At 41.6% G+C, this 26826-nt stretch overlaps 1 protein-coding gene across 5 annotated transcripts in view; it reads right to left on the bottom strand.

Moving 5' to 3' along the window:
• The window catches only part of Dip2c (disco interacting protein 2 homolog C), a 213139-nt gene that overhangs the window by 72881 nt on the left and 113432 nt on the right, over window positions 1-26826 (bottom strand). For all 5 annotated transcript variants that reach the window (XM_023701324.1, XM_023701327.1, XM_023701323.1 and 2 more), the window contains 5 exons: window positions 9861-10000; window positions 6770-6906; window positions 5158-5366; window positions 3469-3583; window positions 2758-2959 (listed from right to left, as the gene is read on the bottom strand). In XM_023701324.1, the coding sequence (XP_023557092.1) occupies window positions 2758-2959; window positions 3469-3583; window positions 5158-5366; window positions 6770-6906; window positions 9861-10000 (803 nt within the window). The remainder of the gene's footprint in view (window positions 1-2757; window positions 2960-3468; window positions 3584-5157; window positions 5367-6769; window positions 6907-9860; window positions 10001-26826) is intronic.

Here is a 26826-nt window from a genome sequence, read left to right as displayed (position 1 = left end):
CTCTCCCTCTCCCTCTCCCTCTCCCTCTTCCTCTCTCTGGTACCAGGGAGTGAATTTAGGACCCTGCACTTGCTGGGCAGATATTTATGCCACTGAGCTATCTCCCCAGCCCCCTTACCCACCCAATCTTCTTTTACTTTCCAACCAAAGCCTTTCTCCTGGAAATGAGTGCTTCAGTTTTAATTTCCATTTCACTAAAAGGAAAAACTCATGCAATCTGTTTTCATGAACTACTGAACTGCTGGGCTCTGTAAAGGGAACTATAAGAAGTGGGGATCGCTTGGTCAAGAGGTTCTGGCAATACGTAGACCCAGTAGTGAAGGAGGAGGATCCAATCACTTCTGACTTTAAACTGTGGACACTCTGAGTCCTGCCATAAGCATAAAGCATGATGTGGCAGAAATCAATACATCAAAGAAGAGTAATTTTTCATCCTTGTGTTCTGCTCACAGAAGGACAATGCATTGTGTTTCCCAGGGACCTGCAGACTGAAGGCAGTGTTCCCTTACAACCCAAAGAAGTGGATACTTCTGTCAGTTCTACCTATACATTTGACTTCAGCAACCACATATGCCAGGGGTCAAGAGGATAACATGAAAATACAAGGAAAAAAGAGAGAAAATATAAAATCTAAAATATAAGAAAACAATTTAAAAACAAAAAATATGTAGAAAAGAGCAACACCAAAAATAAATTGTGTATATCTGGAAAATAGAAAACACAAAACATATCTGAGCTGTACAATAAAAGCAGTGGGTTTAAAAGAGTCAGAAGATGGGTTCAATCTTGGGAACCACCCAAACAACCATCAGTTGATGAATGGATAATGAAGATGTGGTTCTTTCATACAATGGAGCACTTTTACTACTCAGCCAAAGAGAAGGACAATTTTCTTTATAAGGATAAGCTTCAGACATTTCTTGGTGAATGGATGCACCTTGAGACCATACTCTTAAGTGAAATAAATCACACACGTATTTACAAATACCACATGATTTCTCTGGTGTGAGAACCTGAAAGTGCAAATAAGGACCAAATGTATAACAGATATTGTGAAACAGGAAAAAAAATATTCAAATGGGAAGGACAACTAAGGAGGGGGAAGGAGAAAAGGAAAAAAGGGAAAAGAGAAAATGGAAACAAAGATTTTGCAAATAGGAAGGGGAAGAGGGCTGAAGGGAGGGTAGGGGAATGAAGGAGATAAAAGAATCAAGATATACTATGTATACGTACAAATTCCCTATAATGTATGTGATCATTCTGTATACCTAAGAAGAAACAAAAGTACCAATAACTAACTGAAAATAAAAAGATGGGTTCGAGTTTCTTCTTGCTATAGGCTTGGCTGCTAGCTTTCCTTCTGCAGCATCAGCTTTCTGATGGTGAAATGTGATTTGGGTGTGTGGCGCCTGAGATTAAACCAAGAACTTCATGCGTGCCAGGTAAACACCGAGCCACTAAGCCACCCCAGCAGGCCTGAGCATGAACCTTAAGAACCCTCCTCTCTCCTACGGAATCTCATCTGCAGAGGCACAGGTAGCACCTATTACCCTCAGGACCCAGCCACACCTATAGAGGCTTTCTCATTTTCCCCTGGGGGTGCTGGGAATGGAACTCAGAGCTCTGCACATGCTACCTAAGTGCAGGTGAAGTTTTAAGAATTTGTACCTATGTTTATTATGAAGTTCATTATATACATCCATAAGTCCAATTAAAATAAGTGTCAATAACCTCTAGATTATGTTGCTTTAAAGCTCTGCCCAACACTGCCATTCTTTACTAGATAGTAGCAGATAGGCTAAAACTATAGGAAAAACAGAAAGAAACAAAAGTAGCAGGTGGGGTAACACATAACAGTTCTTAGGAACACAGACTCTGTGCTTGGTCTCTGCATTCTAGTTGCATAACCCTGGATAAACTCCTAGGCTTCTCTGTGGCTCCTGGTTTGTATCTGTAAACTGGAGACAACAGCACTGACTTTCAAGGTTCTAGAACAAAGAACCAGTAGTAGTTAGGACTATGTGCACTATGTGCTACTGGTCCAGCCCGAGCTTTAGCCTCACTTGTACATGGCAGGCAGAAGCCTCTACCATCATGGTGGCCAAAGAGTTCCTGCCTCACAATCCAGTGCATGCTTACAATAAATTCTTTGTTGCTGATAACTGTGTGTAACTTGATACAGCATGAGTTATGTAGGTGCTGTATCAACTCAGATAATGGATAATGTATTCCCAGAATGCAAAGTGCTAGGCAAATTTTTACATAACGATATCACAAATAGAATTCTTCAGGTCTCAAAGTTATTTTCTTCTGTATTATCTACTTGGATTCCTAAATTAGTCACCCAAAAGATGTGAGAATGTATTACTCTCAAGAGAGGAGATGAGACCCTAAGATGCCCCAGCCACCCAGCTAGTGACTGTGCAATATCCAAGTTAGACCAAGCATTCATGTCCCAGCCACAAGGCTGGGCACCTCTTTCAATCCATATGCTTGCCACAGACCAGTTCAGGGTAGACTTGGCTATCCCAGCATAGCTGGTGGATTCTAGCCATTCCTGGGCACGGACACGCCACATACACACACCTCGAAGGAGGAGGGGCAGCCCGATCCCCAGGAGTGTAAGGCCACGCAGAGGCGTGAAAGCAGGGAAGGCCCAGGATCGCTGGACACAGCCTTTCCGTGCAAGTGCAGAAGGCACCTGGCTCAGGTGCCCAGGTGAGATGTGCTCACACTGTGCAGGACTGTCAGATGTACCTGGTTGCTTCTGCCGAGGCTTTGGCAAGTTCGTGACACAGGTGTGCGGGCACATCAGGACATTGCAGGGGTGCAGTGAGCCCTCCAGGAAAAGCTGCTTTGTTTCCGACAAGTGGATCCCACCAAGCGGGGTTTTGGGCAGGGTATTTGCTGGCACCAAGGCCAAGCAATAAACTCCAACTTGATGTATGCTGTCAATGGCCTAGAATGTTAAGGAAGAGGGAATCACATTATGATAAGAATTATAAAGAGTAACTTTTAATAGATCATGTCTTTAGCAAATACTTATACACACAAAATATTGTCTATAACATGCAGAACCACATCCAGTTTAACCAGTGCTCTGGGTGTAAAATGGCTAACGCAAGACAGGGTCTTCTCACTATAGTCATCAAAATGAGTAATTTTACACAGAACCATGAACAACACAAAAGGGAATCTGAAGAAAGTATACTCTCAAGATCCTACTAAAAACCCAACCTGTGACCCCAATATGAATGGCAGGAACCAGCTTCGCTAGTCCCTGACTCCTACCCAGTGCACTGTTTAGATCATTTCCTGCACAATTCGTGGGATTTCCTATCAAGTAGAGCAAAGGAAAAGAGGCACTGTATGGACAAAAGCACAGTGCGTCAGTCAGGCCATGATCCTAGCTGAGTGAGAGAAGCTGAGCCTCAGACAAGAAGGAAGCTGCATGGCAGGGCGCGAGACCTGGAGCACCCTGCTCATCCACTGGAAGCTGTCTTCCTCCGTGGAGTCCGGCCTCTGCTCCGCCACAATCACTATCCTCTCATCATGAAGGACGGTCACAGAGAACACAGCTATCCTGTGGGGACAGAGGGGGACACACTGTGAGCCTGCAGCAGAGAATGTTTTCCCAAGAACTCCCATCCCAGTATGCAATTTTGCAAAGCAAAACATACTAGGATTCCAGCTTATTCCAGGAATGGTTACAACCCAAGATTAAAAACCCAACAGACTGCTGAGGCTATGAGGAAAAGGGAACTTTTTGCACTGTTGATGAGAATTTAAGCTAGCATAATTCTAAGGGAATCAGATGCCTCAAAAAACTAAAAATGGAAATTCCATTTGGCCCAGCTATTCCTATTCTGGTGTCTTCCTGAAAGCATCAAAGACATCACAAATACGGCAATACATGCATATCCACATTTACGGCACCACAATTTGTAATAGCTAAACCTTGGAAGTGGTCTATATGCTCATCAACAGATGAATGGAGAAAATGTAGTAGTTATACATAATGGAATACATAATGGAACCAAAAGAAGGATTAATTTGACTGTGCAATTTACAACCAACAATGTTTACATAAACTCAGAAGATCTTGGCTCTTACTATTCTTCACAGAGGTGAACAAACTGTGAACTCCTGCACAAAGCCTCAGTAAGGACAGCTTGGAAGGGAGAAGACAAGCAGCACTTGGAAGGTACAATCAGCCACATCTCTCTTGGAGGCTGCCTTGGTGCTTGTCAGTACAGACAGAACATCTGATCATAGGACTTGCTGACATTTAGGGACCCTTATTATGCACTTCTGGAGTTTGTACCTCTGAAGGAATATTCGCCACATCAGAAATTTTCTGTGTGAGAACTCCTAGTTCCCTGCTGAATCTGTCTGCTTTGTGTGGCCAGCATGAATTGTGTCCACACTAACATCTTGTGCACCAATTTTCAAATACGTTCTATTTTAAAGGCAATCCACAGGTATAGTCAAGTATCCACTTTCTCCTGGTTCCATTTGCTTGCAAAACTGAAATAAGATTTTAAGGACATTCTTGATATTTTTCCAATCAGCAAAAACAAACCAAATAACCCTTCAGGAACTACAAGAACAACTTCACCATTCACTAGGGCTCTGCTGTGTGCCAAGCCAGGGGTGGAAGGAACAGGAAGAAGGAAACCGTGGGAGACATGCAGGGAAGGCGCATCTATGCGACTGCTTCCTGGTCTCGTGGACCTGCACTATGATGCGTATTTGGCTCTTCATTCTGTGCAGCTATTAATTAAGTTTTTATTTTTGCTTTGTTTTTCTGAGATAGGATCTCACTATGTAGTTCAGGCTAGCCTTGAACTTGTGCCAGTCCACCTGCCTCAATTACAGGTATGGACTACCATGTCTGGAGAGAAATAAATTTTTCAAATGGTCATTTTTATTCAGCTCAGAGGAGAAGCTAATGGAATTATATTTATGGAGCTGAGAAAACATCTATAAAATCTTACACATTTTGAACTAAAATCTCAGGAGTTACCAGAGTCCAATTACTTCAAACTCAGAGAAAAGACAACTGAATCAAAAATAAAGAAATTTCTACAACTTTTAAACCCTTTAGAATGATATGAAAAGTGCAGTCTTCAGAAAAATACCTGTTTCACTACTAACCTTCCCCTGTAGACAAATTTCATGGGCTCCACGGCCAAGGCTGTTGCCACGATGTCATCAGCATTGTGTCTGCGCCCACTGACCACCATCAGTCCGTCCATCTTTCCCACCACAAAGACAAGCCCCCCAGGGCCAACAAACCCCAGCAAGCCTGTCCTTATGAATGGGTATTCGCTGATCGGAGCACCTGAGCTTGTCATGGGAAACACCTGAGGAGGACAGGGGTCCTTATTAGGCACCTGCTTGTGGTCAGGTGGTCTACATTTTAACTATTTTCCTGAACGTCACTACCCTGCGCTCCATTTCCAATGGCCCTACTAGTATGAAAGCCTCTGTACCAGATGCTGGCAGTGTCACGCGTGGGAATGTAAATCCCACGCTTAGCAGAGTGCCATCCCTCCTCCGGCACCTCTGGGGGACGTGCAGGGGGCTGGGGCTGGCTCCTAGCACAGGCTCTGAGCCTCTGCACACAAGGCAGCCAGAAATCATTGTACTGCTTACAGATACCACTAAGTTCCCTTGTTTATAAAACTATAGCCTAAAAATGATAAATTGAGAAGGTGCAGTGGGAACAACATATGTGAGTGGTAAAGTCACATCTCTAACTCATTAAAATGGTATTTTCCTTTATTGCAATCATGCTGAAAAGAAAAATATAAAGAAACCAAACCAAATGAATTCAAACTCTAAACATTTTTTTGTTCAACCCTGAATATAAATTACACAAAAAGGAGGGGAGGTTATTTAGACTATATCCAGCCCAAGTTTCAGAGAGTGTCTGAGAAAACTGAATTCACTTTCAGCACAGCCCTCTGGACAGTGACTAAAACACAACTGTTCAGTTACATTCCAAGCTCTGGATATTTAGGAGCGTATTCCTCAAACAACTAAGATTCCCTGATGCATTACCAGGCATTACGCTGCTCCTAAGGCCAGGCATTACTTAGGAAAGGGACAAAGTGATGAGAACAGCACCTCGCAGTGCTGAAGCACCCAGTTCTCGTGTTAGCCTTCAATGCATCTGCTCATCAGGTAGCACACGCAGCACACTACACGTATGCACAGCACATCTGCGCCACACACAGCACCTACTGTGTACGCATCACACTCACATGTCCACACAAACACACAGGTGTATCCTTACCACAGGCATGAGTTTGTGCCATTAAGGTCACTTGACATCACATTTGTTCAGGTAAGTTCTCACAAATTCACCCCAAGCCAAGCGCACTGCAGGCTGCAAGACTGTGAAGGGGTGAAGCTGGTTTCTCAAGTGAGGCATGCACATCCTGGTTCCTCTATCATCTACCTGTCACCCAACACTTGCATTAAATAGTAGAGGTGACAGTAATTAACAAATTAGAAAAAAAGGCTTATTTTTGAGAAATTGCTGATTTTTTGACAGTGGTTATAAAAACCAAAATAATGCCCAGAAACAAAACTTACCAAAAACAATATAAATAACAGGAGAAAATGCAACCACCATAAAAAACAGTAAAAAAATATAAAAACCATAACATCTTAGGCTTATCTGTTTCTGTGTATCTGGCACAGGCTGTCTGGAGATGGACCACAGTGAGAGCTCGTGGCAGAGGATGCCCCATTGACCTACCTCAAACGTGTTCTTGGTCATGCCAGAGAGGCCATAGTACGATGTTCCTGTTGCCACTGCACACACACACAGCTCTCCAATTTCATCTGTTCTACACAACTGAGGTATCCCATCTGGCTTCACTGAGCACATGATGGCTAAAAGCAAACCCAGAAAACACATGGAAAGAGTATGAGGAGGGGGAGCGAGGGATAAGAATGAAAACACAGGAATATAAAGGAGGACAAATGAACAGAAACTGTATCTTGAACCAAACTCCAAGTGTAATGGTCAGGTACTCAACTCCCCTAGGTAGAGTGATGATTTCTCATGTAGCAAAATGTCAAATTTCATTGTGGTGGCCTCGATCATGTCAACTGCCTTAATTTTAATGTGTAAACTATATAGTTAAGGGGAACACCGCTTCTGCCAGTCAGATACAAGGATGATGTGCAGAGCAAATGTCAGGGGCGTGTGCTGCACAAGTATCAGCGACATGGGAGCAATGTCCAAAGTGAAACATGAACTCCACAAATTAGGAAACATGAAATACTTGCCTTTTAAGTCTTTCAAAGGTTTCCTAAATTTAAAGTTGAATTTAAGCCTCTGGAGCCCTAGGAAGTTGTAGCCTTTGATTTCATATTCCCTGTGAAGGTGGGTCCTTTGGAGAACATCACCCGAGGGCTTTAATGCAATGGTGCTGAGTTCATACTAGTCTAGCCACACACACTTTGATGCTTCCACATCAGCATCCTGCCTACCACTAGTGCAAACCACAAGTGTGATTAGGTACTCAAGAGGCTGGTGCCTTGGAGAGGTGATGTGCATGCACAGTGAAGATCGTCCTGCTGGAAAAGAAGCTAGAGCTTTCAGGGAACTCCATGGTGAAGTGAAGGGTGTGAGAAATGGAACTAATGCACATATGGGAGTTAAATTCACAGTAAAAAATAAATCACATTAAAACTACACTGAAATATTCACCAGCAGATTGGTAAAAATCACAACACTGAATGACACAATGGGAAAGAAATTGGAAAAAAACGGTCCTGATGTCTACCAACAGCACTGGTATACTTCTCTACAAACATGAAAGACAATATAACGTGGTCAAAATCATGTGGGCTCAAGCAGGTGCAGGGGCTGGGGGTTCAATCCCCAGGCCAGTCATGCTGGCCCTGCCCCTGGGGCACGCTGAGACAGCAATTGAGACTGGGCATGGTGGCATGTACCTGTAATCCCAGCTCTTGGGAGGCTGTAAACAGGCAGATCACTAGGAGTCTGATCTAGTAGTGAGACCCTGAACACCCTGTAAACCCTTCCTTAAAATACAGAAAATAAATAAATAAATAAATAAATCACGTGGGCAAGTTTCCTTTGAAACACAAATCTCATTTCTAAACAACTTTTCTATTAGATACTCCCCACACCCTGAAGCTGGACTCAGGTCCTTTCCTCACCTCAGAAGGCAGCTTCAAGAGAGTGGAGCTCCCCTGAAGAGGAGGGCTTAAATCAATTCGCATGCATTCAAGCAATACCATACTACCTGGAGAAAAACCAAGTTCTTTCGTGTGCGTACAAATGAATTTTAAAATACAAAACGTGAAGACATATAGAGCACTCTATCATTATATGGGAACAAAAGCTAAAAACCTTAGGAAGAAAATACACAAATACATATGCATGTGTCTGTTCATTTCTACAGCTCTAGAGTACCTCCAACAAGAGACTTGGATGTCTCTAGTGTACAGAAAAGAAGTTTTTCATTGCATAACTTGAATCTTTTTATGCTTCTACCATGGGGATCTGTTTATCTGGCAACTAATTTTATTTTTTCTTTTCTTTTTGATAAGGATAGCCTGGCTAATGCAGTGGGCTTAGGACACACAGAATTTGAAGAATATGAAAGTATAAGCAAAGTTGCTGTGACGCTGCAGCATTTCCAGGGTAAAGAGAAAGAACAGAAATACCCTTAAGATAATGCTAGAATTAGGAGAGTGTGGGGAGAAAGCCCAGCACCAGCACATACTACCACAGAGCGGGAAAGCAAGGAAGCCCACCTCCATGGCGCTGTCTCGGTGCTTGGGTCCCTGCAAAGGTCCCCTTACAACCCAGTTCGTTGCATGAGCTGGCTCAAGGATAAACAGCATTGCTTAGGCATGGATATGACATCTTGCTCTATGCAGCACTAAGGAAGGAGCTTGATTATGGGTACGAATCCTGATAAAGAGAGAGCCCTTGCCCTGATTCTGGAAGATTAAGTGAGGAACCTAAATGCCTATATGCAGTCCTATGAAACATGACCCAGGGAAGAGCACATAAGGTAGGAAGTGGTCAAAGCACCCAGACTGCAGGGCTGCACAGGCAGGTGGAGTCCTTCAATCAGATGGCTGCCCTTATGCATCTGTAGAAATCATTTCTATGGCTTTACTGCTAAAGATACACCTGACAAATTACAGACTCACATCCCTCAATTTTTTTTTATTTTAAATGTATTTGATACAGGGTCTCACTAAGCAGCTCGGACTCATAGTAATCCTATTTTCAGCCTCCCCAACACTGGGATTACAGGATGTACCACCATGCCTAGCCTCAGTGATCAGCTCACTGCACCCGGGGGTGAGGGCTGGCGTGGCATTTTGTGCCCAGGCTCAGACCCCAGTCTGTGTTGGCCTAAGCAGGAACTTAGTCCACTGAGCTATCTCGCTGGTCCTATATCCCTCAATTTTTGTACTTGTCTGCTCACTGCCTTCTGTGCCTTAGGGAGAGTTGAGCTTGGGTGTCCAGCTTTGGCTGAGGCATTAGGATAATGGATAGGAAACTGGCCCTTGCATTAGAGGAAGTTGCACAAGCCCAGTGTGGGCAGAGCTACAAGAGGATCAAGGCTTCCCTTTCCTACCTTCTTGAATTTTTCAATTTCCTAAGGCAAAGGCCTGCCCTAGGTGTCTGAAGCTTAACAAAGACTTCCTAAATTATAAGTTTGGTGCTCAGCCTGAGAGCTCACCCCAGAAGGTGGAGTGATATGGTAAATGCTGGAAGAGGAAGAAGGTGATGCGCAGCAAGGAAGTATTTCTCACTGATGAGACACAAGACCAAGGCTGGGTGCCACACTCACCTCCTGGCATGACGAGGCCCACATCCTGTACTGTGAGCACTGACAGCTTTTCCTCTGAGTCCACGCGGATGACGCCATAGGTTAGCCCATGCATGGATAGCACACCCCGGCCTGGCGGCTGGTTGCTGTCATCTGTGGGCCTGAAACCACAGGTTTATGTGCAGGTAAGCAGATACCCATAGACATGCTTATCAGCAATTACACATAGCCTGGCAGCCACCTGTGGGCTGTAGCCACCTACTAGAGATGAGCTGGCTACTACATCAGGCCATGTTCAGGAATGCCAGCTTGCTCTGCTGAGATCTACCTCTGAGCTTATGAAGTGCACCTCTGATTTCCCAGGTATTTTGGAGAATATCTCGGAAACATGAAGCCAGTGCTGACCACCTGCCCCTACTTCAGGGACACACAGCACAGACTCTTGGATTTACCAAACCCTACCCTGACTCCCTGCAATGTCTGGTTTTTCAGACTTTGGAAAGAACACAAATCAGATTAGTGTATAGGAACTGGAGATCCTGACTGTCCAATGTCAGCTCACATGCACACTGTCTAGGCTTATGCTCAATTATATATAAGAATTTAAAATGAGATTTAAGGTATGCCACTCTGGCTGCTAAGTCTGACAGAAAATTAGCCAGATGACAAGCATGCAGCTGTAAAGCCGTTTGTGGGTCAGGCAGATCACATTTAGTTAAAGGACAGTCTTGAAAGATGACACATTAACCGTGTGTCTCCATGCTGCCCATGGGCTTTTGGGGTCTGGCTCCCCCCCACCTTCTGGCCCCAGCCCACCTTCCCTGCAATGCTCAGTGTCAGTCTCAGCCTAGGGCTTTTGCACTGCTTTCTGCCTCCACCAAAGCATTTTTCTGACATCCACACGGTTTATTCTCACTACCATCCGGGGATGGCTTGATTCTGGCACATGTCATCTCCTGAGAATCTCCAAAGCAGATGCCACCTGATGACGTGTGAGGCCTCTTCCATCAGTCTAACCTTTCTGAGAGCAGGAAGCTGTCTGGGTACTCACTGCTGTGTGCCTCTCAGGAAGAGTATCCAGCAACAAATATCAGTAACTAAGTAAATAAAAATGTCCAGTGAAGTGAGAGGACACAATTTAGGTAAACAACACATTTGCTTAGCAATTTTCTATATACATTCTTTAATGTAATTTTAGGAACTCAAAGTTGAATCATAAATTTGAACTTCCCATTTAATATTAAAATATTATAAGGGTTATAATATATTATAAGGGTTATAATGATCCTGAAGACATAAATGGGACAACATAAAAGTTAGAACGTTTGAAAGGAGATCTCACTGGAACCAGGAAGCTACTGTATAAAAAACACACACAAAAGAGTCAGGAGATATTCTTGGGGAAGAATAGTAAAGTATACTGATTCATAACCAGATATCAATATCTGCCTAAATATAAAACCTACCCAAACTACCTGCACCCAATGAACTTACACTCTAGACTGTTTATTACTCTCCCAGCCTTTTATTTTCCAGAGACCAAACAAATTAAACTCTGAAATGAAAAGCAGAGAAGTTGTCAGAGGCCCTGCTGCCACTTCTTCCTCCTCCTCCAGGCCCCCACAAAGACTCAACATGAAGTCAGAAATGACAAGCCTCCACGACTCTCATGAGCTAAGTTGTTTTCATCCTCAGAATACAAAGGATATGATAAATGTCTTCTGTGACAAAAATACCAATTATTCTGATCTGATCGTTTCACACCATATACATGTATTGAAATGTCACACAGCATCCTACAATGAGCAATTATTATGAGTCAATTAAAAATAAAATTATATTCACACAAAAAAGGTAACTTCTGGCTACCCATGATGTGAACCTATTTGGCAATAGGATCTCTACAGACGTAGCCAAGTTAAAGTGGAGTCACAGTGGCTCAGTGTGAACTCCAAATCCAGCTCCTGGCATCCTCAGAAGAGAGATGGGTGGGGAGACTGTGAACTGATAAGGGCAGCAGCAGGACTGCCACAGTGTTACAGTTTATGTCTAGTTGTCCCCCCAAGCCTCGTGCAGTCGTGGGGTGGCTTCTGGAGTCTGTGATTGAGTTTTCTGACGGAACTGGGGATTGAACTCAGGGACGCTTATTCTACTAAGCCATCTCCCCAGCCCTTGTGATTCTTGATCCAACGCTGGGATTGCCTGTGTGAGTGCTACACCCTGGCCCTGAGGTGGGTAATCTGCTTTCAATGTAAGGAGGGGAGAGAGGTTAGCTAGCTGCCTCAGCTGCTGCCCCTTCCTTTGCTCTTTGCCTTCTCTGCCACAAAGGGTTGCTCTCTTCCATGTGCCACTCTGCCTTGAAGCCAGCTGAGTATGGACTGAAGCCTCCACTAACTGCACTAAATAAACCTTTCCTTTCTTAATTCTGGGTGTTGGGTATTTTGTCCCAGTAATGAGAGAAGAGTAACTGAGACACATGGTCCCTAGCAGGCGTTCACCAGTTGGAAGGAGGCCTGGGCAGATCTCTCTCAAAGTCTGCACATCAATCCTGCCCACACCTTGATGTTAGATTCAACTTTCTGTTAAAAAAACAAAACAAAACAAAACAAAACCCAGGCATGCACCACTATGCCTGGTTTCAGAGCCAGCATAGCACACCCAGGGACCTGGGGTCAGCATAGCACTTGGTACTAGGATTGAACTCAGGACCTCATACTTGCCAGGTAGGCACTTACACCACCGAGCTATCTCCACAGCCTTCATCCTTCTAATAAGAGAACTTTCGATTACCTAAAGCCAACCAGTTTGTGCTTTTTTGTTATGAGCACCCTAAGAAACGAAAACACTGACAGCCAAATTCTGACTAGCCATGATCATCCCAGGTAGGGGAAGATTCAGAGCACAGGGTGTGGTGATGAGAGACTGCAAACCTTAGCCAAGTTATTCTTTTACAACCCAATATCAGAGTCTGTCTTAGTTGCAAGATCCTCCTTTATAAATTCATAATAGTTGAAAAGCAGGACTTATAATATCTTAAACATATAAACTGTTTATTATAGGAACTTTTCTATTGTGCTCAAAAATGATAATGATGAGACTGAATATATACACATAAAACGTAAATGACACTAACATCATATCAATTTAACCTACCACATAATTTATACTAATGGATTTCCTTATCATTCAGAGAAAACTCACATCTCAAGGCTCTTTTCCTTCATATTCACAAAACACATGCAAAAAAGCAGACAGAGGAACACATAGATTCCTAGACACAGAGGGCAGCCTCACCCCTCTATCTCTCCTGTGTGTCTCCACAGACGACAGCATCCTCTGGGACACGTGGCGTGGCCAATGGCCTCTTTCTTCTGAATGACAAAGTAATACTCGAGTGGTATGCTCTGCGTACCAGAATTGCTCTTACCTTTTTGCAATACATTTTTTAGATCTTGCAACTAAGACAGACTCTGATATTGGGTTGTAAAAGAATAACTTGGCTATGGTTTGCAGTCTCCCATCACCACACCCTGTGCTCTGAATCTTCCCCTACCTGGGATGATCATGGCGAGTCAGAGTTTGGCTGTCAGTGTTTTCGTTTCTTATTTCGTCCTTATATTAGAAACTTGTACCTCAGAAATGTTAATTTAGTTGATCGGGTCAGTGGTGGCTACAGTGGGATTCGGACCCAGTTGATGAGCACACACCCATATCTCACCATTATTTATCTCCTTCCTGGATGACTGCCCTGCTTCCAACCTTAGGATAACCTGCATTTCCTATTTACTGCAATTTCCAATGGAAGTTTAGCAGCAAACGGCATGAATAACACACCAGCACACTCTCAACACGAACATGGCAAAATCAAGGTCAGAAAGACAGTTTTTCTTTTTCCTGTCTTTCAGGCCTGCCTACTGGTAACCCATCAATACTTTCATATGGAAATGTCCAGATACTTTAATATCTACTTACATATTTCATTCTATTTTTATATAGTGGGGAAATTTCTGTAAGATAGACATACAGAAAGCCAACAGAAGAATCCAAAAACATATGTAGTTAAAATTATAATAAAGCCAAAAAATGCCAGTTTACATTCCCACTAACAGCATGTGAATATATTATCATTTTTCTAATTTTTTAGACATACATGCAGCTCTAAGAGTAATATATATATATATATGTGTATATATATGCATTGCTTAAATGTTCACTTATGTTAACAATATGCTCTCTACAGAAACCTTGTGCAGAGGTGAGGAGAGGTTGTGTACAACCCAAGGCATATAGCTATGGGCAGTGCCAGACACCAAACTCAAGCAGGAGTAAGAATCTGTGCTTCTAATCGTGGGCTTAAACTACCTCTCAAAATTACTGGTCAGTTCTGTACATTCTGGCCAGCAATAACAATAAGCACGAAAAAGGTTCCAAATTTGATAAGTAAAACACCAGTTCTCCTTGATGTTTCTATCTGTGCTTCCTCAATTATTAATCAAATTAGATTATCATTCGCCCTCACCATTTTCCTAGGAAATAAAAATTCCAAGTAGATAAACTAGGTGGAGAAGTGAAGAAACAAATGTGATAAGCAGAATTTGTAGAGCTTCAATATCATTTACTTTAATAATCAATAATAGTAAATTAAGTAATGGCTAACAAAGACTGGACCATTTGTCAATTTCCAGAGTTCCATGATGAGATAAATGGTGTGCTCATGGCTCTGTGGCTCCAAGTGCCTTATAAAGAACAAGTTACGAGAAGAATCAGGTCAGCAGTTTCCAGGAATGTAAGAGGGCAGGCTTCTACTCTTCAAACAGACGCAGGAGGAAGGAAACTACACAGCTATGTATACAATACTGCAACGAAGTGAAGGGGAAAAGGAAATACAGAGAAAGGAGCGTGCTCAGCCTCAGCCTCGTGGCATCAGGACGAATGTGCTCTGGGAGAAACAGCTTCAACAGTGTATACCACTTAAAAATACGCTGGGCATTCGATCTTAACTTATCATGGCATTTCCAACCTCTGTAAAACATTCGATAAACCGTTAGCTAATCTTACTGTGTAGCACCTGAAGAAATAGCTGCTATAAATTTTAGTGAACACATCTATAGTTTGCTACTCCTGACAGGAGGCAAAGCCTGGCTGGGCTCCACATGCATTAATACAAAATAAATGGAGTCAAATAAATAAGAAGCCGTTAGGACAATTTCCATTCCCAAAGCTTAACAGAGTGACTACAACTACATCTGTAAAGCTTTAATGTTATTTGTCATTCACTGAATCCTTTTGTAAGGGAAAAACAAAGGTCTTTCAACACTTTCATCTTACATAGGTAATTTCAATTTAGTAAATTTCAGTTAAGCAACAATGATGTATTTGGAAAGCAAATGTGGATAAATATACTTTCCTCCTCTTTTTCCTTGTCATAATATTTACTGTAAGATTTTTGTATAATAGCTCATAACAACACACACAAAATATTATTGTAGCAGTGCTAACATTAATAGTAGCTAACACTTGCTCAATTCTTACTATGTATGAGGCATTTGAACTCCTTATGGGAGCCCACAGTGCTCACAGAGGCTGCTGCTGTGGGCACTACTCTGATCCTCACTGTACAAATGAAAATCTGAGTTCAAGAAGGTTAAGCACTGGCCATGTTACAGACTTGGTGTTCCAAGAGCGGGGAGAGGAGCCCAGGTCGACAGACATCAAGTACACTGACAGACCAGGGCTCAGGGCAGGAGCAAAGTGCAGCTCCATCCCTGGAACTCCGCAGCACAACCGACATCTATTGTTCAGGCAGGAAGAAAATTAGATTAATTTATAATTTACTATATTGCGGTAAATAATTACTATATGCTGTTTTGCCCGGTATCTTTCCCTGTGAAAACAACACAGTTATGTGTCGTATGTTTGCCTGCCACTCACTGAACTGTTCCTTTTCTGTGAGCCCCTCTGCCATGTGCCACCCTGCCTTGGAAGGAGCCAGATGACTACGGACTGACACTTCTCCAAACTGTGAGTTAAAATAAAGCTTTCCTCTAACTTGAGTGCTGGGTAATTTTTTCAGCAAAGAGGAATGCCTAAAGCAATGCCTATTTTTTCCCAAGAACAGTTTAACAAGTACAGGCATAGAAAGTAAAAGTTTCCCCAATGTAATCTAGATAGGTGAGGGACCACCCTACTGCAAAAAGGGATGGGACAACAGAATGGACTCTTTGGTTGAAACTATTAGCCTCTGTAGCCTAGCATGTTGTTTCTCTCTCCTTGGGCTCCTTTCAACAGGCAAGTCATGAGGTTCTGATACAACAACAGGAGTTGAATGCTCACATTAAATAAAAAAGATTTTTACTGACAAAAAACCTAAATAAACCCTCTAGCATCACTTACCCCTAGTTGACTTAAAACTCACTAATTCTGGAGATCACCAGCTCTGCCATACATTATTAAGTTCTCACGGGCTTTTGTGTATGTAACACGTCTTAAGAATCAGTTATGATAACACCTGACTGGGTTACTATTGAGAAACCTGAAGGGTATTTTTACTAAAAATATGAACTTTTCACTTAGCCTAAGCTATTTGATAGTGACTATAATGGGGTAAAAGATTGATGTCTCTCTTTATAGTCCCTCTACCTGCCCCTTTGTTGACATAACCCTTTGGTACACTCTTTGCTGCTCTTCATGTAAGTCATTTAAAAATATTTAGTATAAGACTAATACAGGGTTAAGTCAGCCTATTTCCTATTAGAGTTATTATGTTATGTCTTTCTTTTTCTCCCCATCTTTTTTTCTCCCCATCTTCTTTTCTGCCTCATCTTTCGCTTCTTCAACAGTTGCAATAATAGTCAAGCACCTAAAGTCCTTCAGCCCTATCCTAAAGCATGGACCAAACTACAAGGACAAAAAGTTTGCAAGGGACAATGGTGTCACTTATAAGAGTAACTGCAGTTCCTGGGACAAGCTTACCATGACTACTTGTGGTCCCAGGGTCATCTTTTGCAATGCTATCACTGACGTGGGAACTTAATCGAACTGTTGGCTTATTTTAGCAATTCAGTAAGAGCTCACTGTTTTCTTTATTCTATAAGCAGCTGGATGCCCTTTCTTCTTCAGTGCTGGCTCCCTTCAGCTGAACTACCCATTTTCCCCTCAGTACTTGGATTAGTTTTGTTTCTACCATCTCTAAGTCAAAGATCCCCTCTAACATCATAAACTTTTTACCTACCTAGTTCAGTCACAGTCTTCAGATAGCTTCCTTGACAAATAGATAGATATTTAATATTTGTGTCAAAATATACACTAAATGTTGGCAAATTTTGTTTTGCATCTATCTTGTTGACTTTTGCTGTGTTAATAGCAAGATGGGTCGGAAGCAGAAGTAACAACTTAAGCTCTCTGTACCTCTTGTCTTCTGCCAAAACAAGCTTCTTAGTACAATGCAATGAAACCAAAAAAGAATGCATTCCTAAGTAAAAGTGGTCAGGATGACTCAAACATGAAAATACAGTCATTTCACCCTTTGAATGCTGCTTAATTAAGTCAGTTTTCATTCTGATGATTCTCAGCTCAAAATTATTTTGTGGTGGAAGAAGTTTTAAATTTTTATTTTATTTTTAGATAAAATTACAAACAATATCTTAAAGGTTCTCTTTCTATATTTAAAAAGCAAAACTAGAGATCTCTGAATCTGACTTTTCTAAGAAGGCAAAGCATATTTTAGAAAGCCTAACTTCATGGGTTAACTTATTTTTAAATGCTGGTTTATTAGTTATGCCTTAGATAGAAATAATTTACTTTTAATACCAGATGAACATTAGACAGTATAATGCCTCCTTTGGGTATTTTTCTCTTGGTTTCTTCTCAGCATTATAATTTCTTAAGGTGAACTCCTCCAAAAAGTGGCAAATAGAGACAAGATATATCTTCATTACTCTCTATAATTATTTTACATAATCATTACTTTCAACTGCTAATACATTAAAGTGCTGAAATGCTATCTGAGTAGCATTTCAGTGTAGCTTTTTTTTAAAAGTAAAATAAATTCTGTTATCTGTATTCTGAAGATGAAACAGACCCAGACAACAAGTAATCTAGAAAACTGAAGCAAAAAATGTAAGTAAATAATCATCTGGTTTTCATTTTTGAGAAAAGGGAAACAAGATAGCATGGGATGCTGATAGTATTAAAGAACTCATTTTAAATACCTGAGTGTCTTAATTTGTTTTTCATGGCTATAACTGAATCCTACTGACACAGTTATTTATAAAAAATAGAGATTTTGCTCAGCTCAGTTTTGGATGCTACTGGGTTCAGGAACAAGATGATGACATCTGATGAGGGCCTCATGCTGCATCATAATGACATGGGGAGGAAGTGTACATGCTTATGTCTCTCTTCCTCTTTTTATATAGCCATTATTGGCTACCCTGGAGGTCCCACTCTGATGACATCATCTGATCTTCATTACCTCCAAAGGATCTCATCTCCAGACACCACTAAACATAAAATTTGGAAGAGCAAATTTCTGCACATGCAATGTAAGGACATACTGGAAACAGACTACATGGAAAACGAGAGCAGACGCCACTAAGAACTGATGTTGTGCCATCACCTGGCTGATTGGCATGAAGGTAGGCATCCACATAAAGAGACACACCTAAAGAAAGATGCCTGAGGATGGTCATACACGAAAACAGTCATATTGCCCACCCTTGTTCCTTCTACTTCTCCAACACATGTTCAAGAAACTTAAATATCCTACAATGAATATTACTGATTCGTTTTGAAAACTACCTTTGGTTTTCTGAAGAGAACACAGATTGCTTAAATTCTGGCAATGACCTGCCACTAGCAGTGGCAGCAGACAAAGGGAGGGCACATCACCCCTGCCTGTGCCAGCTCCCTCTCCCAACCCACCTCACTAAAGTCCAGCTTTGTGTCCTTGGAAGCAACTCTGCACCTGTTCATTCATAAAGTGGTACTGGAGGTTTCACTGACTCTACAATCTCCAAAACTCTCCAATATACACTCTGTGTGTGAGACATTCTGTGTCATTTTTAGGAGAAATGATGTCAATATCCTGAATCATCAGTGGTCTTGGCCACCAGCTCCACAAGCCCAGAAGCTCTAGAAGGACCCAGCCCCACTCAAGGTGGGAATGTTGATCCCAGGACTATCCAGACATGAAGGCCACCTGAGCACCTTTCTCATAATTACCTCTGGTTTCTAATTTACATTTTTACAGAAAAGAATTACAAAGTGAATGTTCCCAAAGGTCTACAAATGGTGAACAAATACATCTGCAATTTTATCCTCACTGATTACCACAGATAACAATTGAGTAGTGTTTTTTAATTAAGTGGACTAAAAGCCAAGCAGGCAATCAGCTGCACTGCACTGTTTATTGGAAGTCCAATTTCTTCTTCATTACCAGGGCAGCATGAGCATCCCAAGAAGATGATTACACAGAGGACACAATCTGTATCGCTTAGATGACAACTGAGAGGAAATGTCAATTCTGAAACTCCCTTGAACCAGAGGAAATTAGTCCTCTGCAGCCCTTTCTCTGAAGCAAAGTCACCACCAAACACTTGAGATGTAGTGGACAAAGAACAAAGATGAAGACTTGCTATGCACATGCACCAACTTCCCTCGATGTCATCATTATGTACTGCAAACAGGTATTGATGAAAATTTTGAAAAACTGAAACAGAGGCCCAACACTTTTCTTTAAAAATATACATATTAAACAAAATGTGAGAAGTATGTCTTTCACATGAGACTTCCTCAGAACACACCCATTTTGTTTTTGTTCCAAAATATATAAAGAAACTTTTCCAGACCCCATTTTAAGTACTTTTATGTATCACTTTTTTAACTTCATATTCTGTTTTCTGTTATTACACATGAAATATTCAAACCAAGTCTTAGTATAAGGGGATTGATAATGTAATATGTGCTTTACTGTAGCGAACTTAAAAAATAAAATCTTCTGTATGTTTGAGAGATGGCAACACATGAAGACAACACATAATGTGAAGTTACAGGCCCTGCGTCATTGTGCGAAAACAAGAATTTATAACAACTTTGCCATGGAACACATTAATCCATGTGAAGTATCAGTACACAGGGAAATTTTCTTCTATTCTTATGTCACACAAACAACCCAGAGAACTATGTTGATAAAAATGCAAATGTGAACCCAGCTTTCATCAAATGCATTTTAAAACAAGAATAAGAACATGAGAAAAAGAATTTAGAATACAGACTAGCACTATCTTTGGGAGGATATCCTAAAGATATCTACCACTGCAACAGAGTTATTATCACCTAAATTCACCTCCAGCAATCAGTGAGTCTAATTGCATGCCTAATTATAAAAGTTATCTTTTCATATACCAGCTTTAAGGAATTTAAATATGTATCCCTCCATAATAACCAAAGAGAAAGCAGCTCTTCTTATAAGGCCGAAGAGTGTGATCAGGGCTAAAGGAGAGCTGTAGGATAGGCAGCCTCGACTCAAGGCTATCTTTAGCTTCCAGAACACTATGCAGTAATGCCCGATCCAAGTGAGAATGCTTAGATCATTCCTTGGTATCCTTCTCTGTTCTTCAATCTGTTCCTCAACCTGAGGGACGATGCAAACAGAAAACTGGCATGATGGAACCTATCACCTTGGGTGCCAGAGGGAAGCTCCTGGGAGGGGCCACTGTAAGCTGTACAGAACACCTTCACTCCTGCCTTCACACACAGGCTGTGAATCTTCATGTGCACAAAGCAGGTGAAATAGTAGAAGGCACACTCTGCCCTCATTATCTGTGTTCTGGTCAATCTCGGTCATGCAGCCATTTAAAACTTAGGTCCTGCTCTGGGGACCTGAGTCTGGTTAGAAACAGATCTCTTGCACACACTTTCTTTGCCCATAGCATGGAATGAACCTTGTCTCCCACCAAAGCAGCATGGGACATGCCTCAGGCTGCTGCCCAAGACCACCCCGATTGCTATCTCTCCTGTCACTTTTCTCTGGATAAGTCTTGGTAGGCTGTTGACAGCTGATAACAAGGCACATATCCTTTCTGCTGCAGCTTTTTCTTAACAGGCAAGATTTTACGAGCATACTTTAGGGTATCAACAGTACCTATACCTTTAAATAAAAACAGCCAAAACCATACATAGTGCCACTCATGGGAATTGCAAACTATGTGCACCTTACGTACACATGTGTGCAAATGCACAGGAAAAGGCTGGACCCTTACCAGCTTCCAGTTCTGTAGAACGACAGGACTGTCAGAAATAATAGTTTGGGAAGTGACTGGTGAGTGATGGCCTTGGGTAGCTCTAGGGGAGAGAGGCTGGATTTAGACATATCCTGGCAGACTAGATAGGGGCTGGGAGAGGCACAAGGAAATGAGAAACAGAAACAATTTTAAGCTTCCTGTGTGGGCAGCTATAAGCATAAGAGTAGCCGTCATCTGAGGCAGGAGTAGGAGAGAGACAAGGAGTTTGCAAGCACTCTAAACAGTAAGAATGTATCTATACAATGCTTATAATGAAAGTGCTAATGTAGAAGGACATGATAGTGACTTTAATTTTACTTAAATTAAAAATTATATCCTATGTGCCTCCTTACCCACATTACCTAAGTTGAAAGGAAACTAAATTGTCAATACACTACAAATATCTAAAAGATAGGAGTGTCTAGACTTTGAATATTTCTGGGTCTGATGCTAACTTAACACTACAGTGAAAATCTGGAAGGCTGGCTGTGGTATATTACATGCCCAGCCTAGCCTCTGAGACTCCACAAGGTACAGGCTGTGTCTTGTGACCATAATTTACAACATTCGATGGACGCAGGTGGCAACGGTATTAGCAGGCACAGTTATTAAGAGGCACAGGAATTACTAGACCCATTTGTAGGTAAAGAAATTGGTTACATCTCGAAGTAATTGGTTCACAGTGACAGAAGTAGAAAGTCAATTTAGCCTTTTTTACTGAATAAGGATGCATCTAGGAAAATCAAAATGAAAAGACTTAAGAGTTTTCAAATCTATGAAGTAGTGGGCAATCTCTAGAGACCATATCAAATATGTGGCAAGTAACTGCTGTGAAGTGTTGCCATACATTTGAATTTCTGTCCACCACTTATTCTTCATTGGATACTGAAGGCAAAAAAGGCAATTTTTGTTATTTGTGGAGTTCTTTTTGATACCTGAAATCAAACTGAGAGCTCATGCTTACCAAGCAGGCACTGTGCTGCTTGCTGGTCCAGGAAGGGCAATTTTAGTAACACATAAGGTAGAATGAGTGCTAGGATCACACACTAGGTGAACCCTCAGCACTGTGGACATTCACCAGGAATTTTAGGTCCAGATAGCAGTAATTTGCTCTTTCTTCCTGAGTTTGGTGAGCAGACATGGTGTTTCTACAGAACCTTTACCTTACAAAATGATTTATCCAAAGTAATGTTATCCAGAAATTGTTGAGTTTTAAAAATCACATCATAATTTCCAGTATTTCCTATGTCCTGTTTCATTTTTGTTGTTTCTGAGGGAACTTCAGTCTAAATTTTAAGAACATTTTGTCTTAATTTTGATTAGAGGAGTTTGAGTTATAGTCAAGAAGGGAGGTGACTGGAGTGGTATTTGCAGCCCTCCAATGCTTTCATGAGATTAAGGCAGCATTTAAAATCCTATGCTTTGGCATACATTAAAGGCTGAGTATCCACTATCCTAAATACTTGGGCCAGAAGCACTCTGGATTCCTCACATTTGCAGTATTTGCACATGTATAAAGAGATGTTTTAAGGATGGGTCACAAGTCTATACAAACAGTTTGAAGGTAATCTTACACATTAAGTAATTATTTTATGAAACAGACGTTTGTATACACTGACACATCAGAAAGCACAATGTCACCATCTCAGTCAGCCATGCAGACAATCTGTGTGGGGCACCACCATTATTCCTGACTCTGAATTTAAGTGCTAGCAGTAGGTAACCACTTTCTTGTGCTTATTCACATATTAGTACCGAAGACAATAAAACATGACATACCATTAATGCAGTGAAAAAGAAATGTGTCAGGGCAAGGAAGGCAGGGTCACAGCATCTGGGACACCTGCACCACTATAAGGCAGCAGCAACAGTGGCAGCCTCTGGGCTCCACCTACAAGGAGGTGCTCTGCTCCAAAGGTCAAAGCACACAGGATTTTAAGAGGGAAGAAACAGAAGCAACAGCTGAAGGACCAGGAAGCAGTCCTTCAGAAATGGAAACATTTTTCTGGATAGTGGTTTAAATGTTTCCTCCAGAATCATCTGCTCCCCAACAAGGGGTTTGCTCTTTCTGATTTTATGACCTGATTTCATTTCTTTTTGCTAGGAATGCATGTTGACCCAGTTTAATAAGCACCTCCACAAATTTTCATCTCACCTAATGGCTTTCTCTCTACAAGGTACATGCCATGGTTGTCATAACTATTATCTGATCACCTTGATTCAGAACCATTTGGGCTATTTCACTATCAGCCAATGAAAGAACGACTAGAGTCCCCCTACCAACCCTAAAATCTTTCGCTTCTCACAGCTTGCCAATAGACTCTCAAGCATATTTTTGCACTCGACATCCAAAATCTTTCAAAATGAACCATTGTTCTTCACCACCACTGCACACAGCCACAGGCCAGACATACACAAGTAAGTCTTTAGTCACTGTGTCCCAAGCACTGGCACAACAGAAAGCATCCTCTACGCTAAGCTCCTGCTGAAAACCCTCCACACACATGCATCCACTCATTGTTGCCAGCATGTTTTTTAATAAAGTAATTTTGTACTGACTCTTCAACTATGGATATTGGGTTGCATGGGTGACTCACAATGTCACCTTTTCAGGGAAGCATATAGCAGAAACCTTTATAAAATGAGAATTTCGGCTGAAGAGCATAACAGTAGTCAAAGAATAACTTTGTAGTTATCGTCCTGTCCAGTTTCTCGGTGGTGTGCACAAGCTCTTGGTACAAAATGCTTAGGAAGCCCACTGGTAATGATGTCACTGATGAACCCCGCCTGTTAGTGCCATGATAGACTGGTAAGGAATCTGTTTCTTTAAAACAGTGAAGATGCCACCTTTTGTTATTCCTCAGTAAATCACAGCATAGGTATTCAGTCTTTGGCCCTTAAGCATCAGAGAGGTTATCGTTTCAGCTGTGTTCAACGTCCATCTAGGCCAAAACTGCTAAGAGAGTAATGTTGCATCACTATCGCAGATTGGCTGTGGTGTCAGATCTTCATGAGCAATGACCGAGGCAGACCTGTCAGTGGATTTCCCCACTGCTTTGTGATCTGCAAATGCTTTCTCACAACAAATCTGTAAAAGTTTCTTTATTCCCGATACGAGTTTTGCTATGCTGCCCAGGCTGGCCTCAAGTGATTCCATCACTTGGCCTCCTAAGGTACATGGGACTGCAGGTACGCGAACCACACCCAGCTGCGAGGCTTTGTAATTGAATTTGTGCCTGTTTCCTATTGCACACGTACAATTCCATTCAATTTCAGTTTTTCATCATAGAGCTTTGTTTGTTTCAAGACCCACATGTCACCAAATGGCATGATTTCACGGTGATGCGGAGGGACCCACTAGTTCAACATACAATCCAGATCTTCATTTTCATCTTTATGCAGTTTGTCTAGTTTTCCTTAACTTTGTTCATCATTTCCTGCAGAGAAAAACAGCTTAGCTCCCTGCTTGTTCACTCAGATAGGGCAGTCGTTCCAACAGATGTTATCTTTTTCTGTAAAGCATTTGTGTTTATACTGTTGTAGAGTCTCTCTGACAGCTTGGTTTGCTATGCTACAGGTAAAAAAATGCCTTTGATTTTTCTTGATTCTGTTAAAAAATTGATTCAGATACTTCTCACAATATCTGTGCATCACACAGACAAGCAAAAACTGCTAAGTGAGTAATGTACATAGGTTCTGATCTCCCAGGGGCCCACATTGGAGAGGCTGCCCCTGGTAAACATGGCCTGCACTCTGACAGGACAAAAAAAATAAAAAAGGATATAAAGGAAAGATCATTTTGTATTTATATATACAAAATAGGATAAATTTACAGCTACTTTCACTTAATTCAATGAGAAGAAGCAGGAATACTAACAGTGTTTGGAAAGAATATCCTGACTGCTTCTTGTACTATGGATAACCACTAAGAAGATAACAATGTACTGTGTATTGATTATTAAAACTGTCCTATTAATCAGCTGTGAAACTGTCTCATTCATATTTATTTCTCAATACATATAAAAAACTAAAATAAAATAAAATTATGGAAAAAAGATAAAAGAAAAATAAATAAATGTTGAACCTCAACATATGCCCCCCACTACCCTGCACCAGCGGGACCTACTACTAGTCCCAGCCCAGGCACAGCGCTGGTGACACCCTCTTCCACCCTCTTGGGACGCTCCCCGCCACTCAGCAACACCTCCCCTATCCCACCCGCTGAGTAGGAATTTCTGCCACCTTCTGGGAACCCCCAGACTGAGTCCTAGCCCAGGCCCAGGGAGTGTGTGGGAGAGCTGCCTCTCCCCCCGACTCCACCTTGTCCCCACCAGGCTCAGCTCAGGTCGGGCATACGGGCCTGGGGTGAAATCCTGCAGCTGCAATCCCTGCAGAGAGTGTAGAGGATAGAACCACCCAGCTAGTCCAGGAGCAAAAAATCTTGCCAGAGGGGCACAACAGGCTCACCCCCAAGGGCAGCAGCAGGAAGGAGCTGAGTACAGCAGCCAGACCCAAGCCAGGCACAGCTGGATAAATCAAAACTTTGTAGATCTACACTGGAACTTCAGTACGTGCTAAGGTTATAACTACAACGAAAATCTAAAACAAAGGTCAGAAGACTGCACTACACAAAATGACGAGAAGAAACAAAATGCTGCCTCAGAACCCAAGCCCACCCGTAACAAGTGCAGAGGACACTAACACGGAACAAATTGGTAATCACACAGCTGAAAGCAATGAAGCAACGGCTTCTGAAATAAAGAAACAGCTGCAGAAAGGTATAGAGGAACTCAGATTGGAAATAAAAAAGAAATCCCTGAATTAATAACATCTGCAGTAAAGAATCAAATACAGAAATGTATGGAGGAAACCCAATGCCCACCGAGAACAAGGGCAGAGGACACTAGCTCAGCTGAAATGCATGAATTAATAGCGTCAATAGTAAATAAGAAACAGCACAAAGTAATAGAGGAACTCAGAGCGCAATTCTTTTCTGAAATAAAAAAAGAATTCTCAGGACTTGTAGCATTTGAAGTAAAGAAGCAACTACAGAAACATAGGGAGGAAACCCAATCTGAAAAAAACACTGCAGTAAAAGAATTTATAACTGCTTCTAAAGAAGACAATGATAAAAAAAAAAATAGAGATTAGAAAAATGACGGATTCCTTGAATGAGCAACACAGAAAAGAAATAGATTGCATGAAGCAGTCAAAGAGATATAGAGGAAATTAAAATCTCAATCACAAGCTTGCAAAACCGTTTAAATGAAAGTGAAGACAGAGTTTCAGATCTTAAAAATGCTGGTGCAGCTAGTGAAAAGGTAAGAAACAATCTCTTAAAAAGAACTAGTATGCAGGAAAGAATAATCCATCACCTGCAAGATGATGCAAAGGTGAACAATGTGAGACTAATAGGGATCAATGAGAAAGAAGGAGTCAATACAAATGACATTTAAAAAGTATGGGCAGAAGTAATAGCAGAAAACTTCCCAAATATGAGGAAATGATCTAACATTCAGGTAACTGAAGCATACAGAAAGCCAAGTAACCTCAATCCAATGAAAAACACACTGAGACATATAATAGTCAAGATCCCAGAAATTCAGCACAAGAATAATATACTGAAAGCCGCTAGAGAAAAGAAGCAGATCACATACAAAGGAAAACCCATCAGAATTACGGCCGACTTCTCTTCACAAACCATG

The sequence above is a fragment of the Octodon degus genome, unplaced genomic scaffold, assembly GCF_000260255.1.
Source record: "Octodon degus isolate 3935 unplaced genomic scaffold, OctDeg1.0 scaffold00133, whole genome shotgun sequence".
NCBI classification, from domain to species: domain Eukaryota; kingdom Metazoa; phylum Chordata; class Mammalia; order Rodentia; family Octodontidae; genus Octodon; species Octodon degus.
This window is presented reverse-complemented; position numbering and strand designations above follow the sequence as displayed.